This window comes from Centruroides sculpturatus, unplaced genomic scaffold (genome assembly GCF_000671375.1).
Source record: "Centruroides sculpturatus isolate CEXI.00-Female unplaced genomic scaffold, Cexi_2.0 scaffold7, whole genome shotgun sequence".
Lineage (NCBI taxonomy): Eukaryota > Metazoa > Arthropoda > Arachnida > Scorpiones > Buthidae > Centruroides > Centruroides sculpturatus.
In genome coordinates, this window is record NW_019384510.1 from 404,433 (window position 1) to 412,357 (window position 7,925).

Sequence of the window (7,925 nt, forward strand, 5' to 3'; positions counted from 1 at the left end):
TCCATAAGTGCTTAGCACCATATAAGGAAATTTATAAAGATCTTTTAACTAGAAGCAAGCAATCTAAAATTACATACTTTTTGCAAAAGGTAAAGCATGAATCTGAAGATAATGCAGAAAAATGCTCAGAGAATAAGGATAACTTGCCAAAAAGAAAATGCTCTCGGTTAATAGTGCTTTTAGTGATGATGAAGAAAACATTGTTTAATTTATATTAATATGTATCACTTAAGAAAATTTTAATAAAGATATTTATCTTAATTATGAAAATATAATAGCATGTTTTTTAATTTTTGGAACCTAACCCTCCTTTTCATATTAGTTCTTTGTTTCATATAACAGAGATTCGCATAACATGGCAATTTTTTGGAATGTAATTACCATGTTATACGGGGTTACCTGTATATTATTTTATTTATAGTTAGAAATACCTGTTCATTTTTCAGGATTAAAGCAGCTTGAGCAAATGCAGGTTTCATTGCTTTACAATGTCCACACCCTAAGTAAAGAAAATTATTTTATGTTCCAAAATTTAAAAATTATTTTAAAAGATCATTATATATAAATCTTACATGGTGCATAAAACATTATTAAGACTGAAGTATGTTGATTAATAAAATTATCAAAATTGGATGCAGTCAGGTGATTAAGATTATCAGCACCATCAATTTCAGCCCACCATTGTTCTGGTGATGTTTCAGATGGCAAAGAACTAGATACTGGATTTTGAGGATTATTCATAAATGTTACAAAATCATTTTCCTGAAAGAAAATTTTAAATGTAAATAGTAATAAGTTGTTATAATAAAATTAAGCAAGAGAAATACATTATAATAAATACTTAAGTTTATAATAAAGAAAATAAATATTGTAAAGTTGTTCATATACTTAAAAGATCTTTTCCTTTTAAAAATAAAATAACAATAATAACTGATAAAACAGTACTTGTATTAATACATTTGTTTATGACAGATCTATTTTGCATTCTTTATACATCTTTTTCATCTGCAACATATTGCTTCTTCAACTGCATCAAAACTTTTTTAAAAATTTGCAGTGTTCTCCCCAGAAATTTTTACTAGCTGGATAGAAGAAGAAGTAGCCAGGTGGACCAAAACAAATATTGAGCATTATTATAAATATATTGTTGTTTGAAATAACTAGTAATTTTGTTCAGAACTAAGTAACTTTTTCCCTACATTTATTGTTGTATCACTTAATGCATTAGTGTTAATTAAACTTTACTAATGAAAACTTGCTAATTATAAACCAACTATTTTTAGTTTATAATTAGATTAACTAAAAATGAAATTTAATAGACTAACTAAAAATGAACTAACTAGAAATGAAATTTAACATTCACATTTCTAGTAAGTCTTATTTTGTTAATTTTTGGATTTTAACTTACTAATAAATTAGATAGAAGGTCAGAGTTTATAACTTTATACTATTGTTCAATTAGCACTCCCATCTTAGCTTAATTCTACTCCTGAATAACTGTAATGACCACATGTTATAAATTCTACATTTTCTATTTTTATACTACTGTCTATACTTTCCTCATACAAATAGTTTGCTTTTCCTATATTTGTAGATAATCCACACAGACTTATATTGATGTGCACTTGAAAGAGATCATGAAGAAGTTAATTAATTATATGGGCAAAGCAGTTGCAAAGTCTTTATGGGTAATTGACAATATTATTGTTGTTTAATGACTTCACTGGCATGCTTATTACTTTCTTCTTAAAATAACTAAAGAATGTCATTTTCTGGATTAAGTTTAAAGCATAGTATAATAAATACAAAATTTTATTTACATGTTGATTTTGTTTTCTGAAAATGTAGAATGTCCAGAATAATGTCTATTATTGGTGAAATGATATTAGAATTCCAAGATGGATATTAATATAGTTGACAGCAAATTTCAAACAGCCTTTGACTTACAATAGATTTTCATCATAAGTTGAACATAAAAATGATGATAATAATTGAATACAATTTTAAACATCATGCATAGACTTACATATTTTAACCAGATACTGTCTGTATATAACATAATACAATACAGCAATGATGCTCAGATATACCGAACTTCAAACTAACATTTAATATTTTAATTAATTAACTGATATTTTAAATAAAGATTCATGAAAATGCAGGTAACCAACCATCTTCAAAGAAACCAAAAATCATGCTGAGGAAGTGTTATAATCATTTTAAGGACTTAATTTTACTTTTATTCTTAATCTTTATTTATTTTATAAATATAAACATCTTACAAAACCTGATACATTACAATAACACTAAATCAATTGCCATATAACATTGGGCTATTTATTGGTGATAATTATAAATTACTAATAAATTTGACCCTAGAGGGAGGCATTAGGCACCATCTTATATTAAATTTAATTTAATATGAGATGGTGCCAAAGTTTGTTAAAATTAAATTCCAGTTTANTTTTACCCCTAATGCTAATGTGGTTAGATCCAAATTGGAAATTCCCATTTTTACCGAACATATCAAATACTTTGACTATTAACTTTTATACAAATATTTCCATGGTTCTGATTTGCTATACCTAAGAGTTCCGCCATATGTTACTCATAACCAAACTTGTTTTTTTACCCCATCTTTTAGGCTTTCCATTTCTTTCAGGTCCTTTTTCTATTGGTCTATTCTGAATTTGGGCTGTGTGGAACAATCTCTACATAAATATTTTCTACATTTTAAACACATTTTTAAAATGGTTAGTTTATAATATATAATCTTTTGTTTTTTTTTATTTTTTTACTCATGTCTATTTATTTTTATTTTTTGTTATTTGTATTTTAATCTTTTGTTATGAGCACTGTTTTTGGGGAGGATATCAATTGTCTTATGACATTTCCTTTCATATATGCAATAAATAAATAAATAAATATACTAGATTTTACATGTTGAAATTAAATGCCTCCAGTAATTTATGAAAAAAAACAAGAAATGATATTTAACTCCACAAATACAGTCATTTTCAAGTTAAAAACATAAAAACTAATGTTTGAACTCTTTCATAATTCTATGATAAAATGGAATGAAGCCAGATTCTATGAAAAATTAATAGAGTAATAATGTTAAATTTAAGTATATCACACTAAGCTTATAATACTTTGCAGTTGTTTTGTAACATATCACAAACGTTTTTGGTCTACCCTAGGACCTTCTTCAGGTGGCGTTCTAGAGAAAACCTTTTCTGGTGTGATTCCATTCTATTCTGTTTCCGGTGCATTCTAATTTCCTTTTGAATTTCCCTTTTATATTTTTAATTCCTAATGATCATCTGCACCTGCATGTGCACCTCCATTGTCTGTTATAATGCTGGGTCATAGCGTACTATGTCCTCGAGAGTTGCTTTTCATCTTTAAAATTGATTGAAAGGCCCTGGCATTCTGCTTTAAAAATCTCTAATGCCTCCAAATTTCTAATTGCAAAGCATTATAAGGTTAGTGTGATATATTTATTGACATTTTGTTTATTGGATGGATTTTGGTTAAATTTAAGGAAATACACTATAAAAATAAGCATCTTGAATGATAATTACTTTAATATTAGAGACTATGAACCACTTCCTATCATATAGAAATAATTGTTTATTGAAGAAAATTAAAATTTAGATGCTAAACCCCGTTATGATTTTCATTTATCATCACATATTTTTAATATTAAAGCTATTAATTTAAGTTTATTTCTTCTGTTTATGATGTTATTTTTATATTTTAACATACAATTTACGTTGATAGTTACAAAATTTATTTTTCACTTTTTGATTTTTTTGCAAACAAATTTTAAAATATCTTTTTGTTTCATGTTTCAAAATACATAACCTGAAAATGGTAATTGTGAAATCAGAGAACTACAGTTTATATTATCAATTTAAATAAAACATATTCAAAATCTTTATAATATAGCAGGAGAAGTTTTATTAATTAAACTAATATTTTCAGCTTTTTAAAAACATCTTGAGATTATATCAACATATAATAATTTGAATACATTTAAACATTTAAATTTCAATTCTTACAAGCATAAAACAAAATTAAACAAACATAAGTCTTAACACTGAAATATTTTAATTCAATAAAAATAAATAATATTAATAAATCCTATTCTCATTAATTAACCTGTTAGCCACCAGCAGCCACATTCTTGCATCAGCAATGGGCACTCACACTATGCACGTGCTGCTGATATTCACGCTGTGCTTGAACTGTTAAACAAGAAAATCCAAGAGCATTGGCCATCTCGCTGATAGAGTGACACATTCTTTTTGTTCAAAAAATCTGTCCATGATCAAACAGTAATAAATCCTTTACATGGCCCATTGCTACTCTAACCAAGCTCACACATAACTAATAAGTATCATACCTATGATGTCAAATGCAAATGTTTCAGCTTAAAGCATTTTCCATGTGTTTAGAAGAAAACAACATTGCATAAGTTGCTGTCTATAATTTTTTGGCACTTCAGTTTAGTATATAATAATATTTTACTTTTATTTTATGTTAATTATTTTTTAGACTTAATGTTTGTTTCCAAGTTGTTTATATGGATTCACTATACTTGGCATTACTTTATCTGCTTTTTATTTTTTGCTTGTAGATTTCATGTAGCTCAAAATATTTTATTCAATCTAAGTTTTTTACTTCTTTTATTATTTCAGCATTGCTCCAATATATTTCTGTTTGAGAAATTTATCAAATGACATTGTAGATTTAATTAGATCCAATATAATGTTTGTTGATGCATTGTTTTATTGTTGATATTGTAATTCTATAGGGCCTATACTGATTCTGTAACTGCTCAACTTTCATTTGTTACTACTGTTTGTTACTCATTTGTTCATTTCTAATTATTATAGATTATATATACAGTAGAGCATCGATTATCTGACCCCCAATCAACTGTCACATCAGTTAACTGACCACATTCTAGTCGGCAAATTCAAATGTCAGCTAGTGGTGTGGCACTACAATATTTGGCTATGTCTTGGCTACTTTAATATTATTTTTGTTAAATTTTTGAGTATTTTAGCTGGCAACACTGCTTGACCATGAAAAGAAAACCAGTATTTAAACGAAGCTTAATTTTATAATTATGAGTAATTGTTTGTTTTGTAAATAATAAAATAATTTAAAAATAATTTTTAATGATACAATAGCGACAATTAATATTTAAAAAAAGTTTTGTTAGGCTTAACATCGATGAAAATTCAACACAAAGTAGGTTAATAGCGATATACTAATATACTAATTACATGGGATATACTAATATACTATACTAATAATGTATTTTTTCATAGTTTTCGGTTATCCGTTTTTCAGTTATCCGACCAACCCCAGTCACCAATTGAGTTGGATAATCGATGCTCTACTGTAGTAGGAATACATTATAATATAATTAAATTTCTTAGCTAATGATTTATAAATTAGTTTATAAATTATTAATTATAAGTTTTTATGCAATGTGAAGGAATTCCTTGTCTAATTGAATAGCTCTAATTGAATTATAATAATTTTCAAAACAAATCTTTTTAATTTAAAATTAATTCTTCAATAAGCAAAGAATTATATATATTTTAAAAATTTTAATTTTTACACACTACCTTCCTACATATTATTGATAAAGCTATTACATTATTAATGATAAGAAAAAAAAATTATTTTACTTACTAGTAGGAAAACCTTTAATTTCATACTTAGTGGCAAGTTCTCTTTCTGTTGTGGCATCAACGGTAGCTAATTTTCCTGATACCTAAAGTAAAAACACAAATCCTATTACTTTAAGTAAATTAACTTCACTCTGACACCAGGGATGAAATACTAAATACAGAACCTGTTACCGGTGTAATTTTGAGTGAAAAAATCTTCCTTTCACAAACGTTTCTTGACAGCTCAAAAACGTTTGTGAAAGGAAGATTTTTTCACGCAAAATTACACCGGTAACAGGTTTCGTATTTAGTATTTCCTATTACTTTATTATATTATTTTGTTGGATATTTCTGATATTTCAAACATTAGTTAATTTGAATTTTTTGAGGTGTTTTTAGAATTTAAATTAATGAGAATTCACTGAAAATGAATATATTTTTAAATTTTAAACAGCCTATTATCTACGCCTTGCCAGGTATGCGATGGCCGACTGAATTTTAAATATACTTTGAAAAACATAAGGAATAATAACATAACAATTATTTATGTTTTTAATGAGATCAAAAACTGGAACAATTTGAATAACTTTGAGATTATTGTTATTACTATAAGACAGCTGTTCCCAACTTTTTTTTCACTTGCCTATGCTTTGGTAGCCCATATTCCTAAGTTTTATTTCCCATTTCTGCTTAGTTTTATTCTGAGTGTTCATCAAATAGTGGTGCCTTGTTCAATTATACAGTGCCATACAAATTACATGTAAAAAATTTTTTTAATCAAAAAGTATTGGAGGAAGGACACAGATAGGCATATAGTAAAAATACTGTCTATCTGAAACATTTTTATCTCAAAATTTATTTTTTTTATACTGCACTAACAGCCTAAATTCAACATATTTTTCAGGTTTATCTTAAATAATTTTCTCCCAAATCTCTATATCTCAAATTATGGATCAAAGTGTCAATTACAAATTCAAAACTCAGTGACTACATTTTTATAGCATAAATTGCAGTTGAGAAACATCTTACTATACAGTACATAATTTCAATTAATGATGCTTTTCTCTGATTCACTACAAGTTTGGCTTGTGTCTTATTGGTTAAAGAAATTCAGGCATGAAAAACTATTTCTTTTAACATATGTCAAAAGTGTTTTATTTATACCTAATACAGATGTGTACTGTACTTGCTATTGTATTAATAAAATACTACACCTCCAATCTAACCTATTAACCTATTATTGTTTACTGTATAGGAACCTTTATATTTTTAAATCTGTTTATCTCAAATTTTTTCTTGTTCTCATGAGATTCAAGATAAACAGGTTCAACTGTATAATTATATTTTTATTTAAAACTAAGCATCGAATGCCATGATGTCACCAAAGGCCTCAATGCAGAATCCAAATGTTCTTATAGTAAATATGCCATTATTAATTTTCTTTTGTGTACCCCTAAACCACCAAGAGTACACCTTGGTGGTACATGTACTCTTAGTTGGGAATTGCTGCTATAAGATATGAAATGTATAAAAAATTTTTACAAACAACTGAAACTGTTTATGAAAAACTGAGATTATGAAAAACTGAAAAAAAATTTGAGATTCAAAAGAACACAAAAAAAACTTATGCCATCAAATTGTTTTAAACATTATTTGAAATATCCTTTAATAAAATTAACAAAATTTTCAATTTAGAAATCAAACATAACATATTAATATTTTAATTAAGTAATTTTCTTATTTATGTATTTAATAACAATAAATAAATAAGAATTTTTTTATCACATTATTTTCAGTTATTTGAATTTGCCAAAATATCTTTTCATAATCAATTTTATTCTCTAAAAATTTTTATTATTAATTTTTTCTTCAAAACGGAAATATCTTTATAAACTTTTTCAATAAATGATTCTCTTCTATCATTTAATATGGTTTGTAATTTATATTTTACATGAATTTATAATATTGGAAAAAATATGATACTCACATATAACAAAAATCACATCACCACTTATACAATGTAATTGTACTTTAATGGCATTTATTTATTCAAATAAATTAATAACAAGTAACAATATATGATCTTTACATTATATGAACAATTGCCATTAGATTTTTTTTTTTTAAAGGAAGAGTAGAGGGATTATAGTTAAATGATTTAAATTTAAGATTCCTATTCTTTGAAAAAAAAAAAAAATACAGTAGAGCGTTGATTATCCGAATCAATTGGGGACT

At 26.0% G+C, this 7,925-nt stretch overlaps 2 protein-coding genes across 2 annotated transcripts in view; both read right to left on the bottom strand.

Moving 5' to 3' along the window:
• Window positions 1–410: 410 nt before the first annotated feature.
• Window positions 411–756, bottom strand: LOC111622344 (protein disulfide-isomerase A5-like; the record flags this gene model as incomplete). Its single annotated transcript, XM_023364704.1, has 2 exons — window positions 573–756; window positions 411–499 (listed from the first exon to the last, which is right to left on the bottom strand). Coding segments are annotated over exons 1-2 (258 nt in total), but the record flags the coding sequence as incomplete, so codon positions are not given.
• A 4,900-nt stretch (window positions 757–5,656) lies between these two features.
• Window positions 5,657–7,925, bottom strand: part of LOC111622346 (protein disulfide-isomerase A5-like) — a 77,595-nt gene continuing 75,326 nt past the window's right edge. The window contains exon 21 of the mRNA XM_023364706.1: window positions 5,657–5,794. Coding sequence (XP_023220474.1) covers window positions 5,705–5,794 — 90 coding nt within the window. The 3' untranslated portion in view covers window positions 5,657–5,704. The remainder of the gene's footprint in view (window positions 5,795–7,925) is intronic.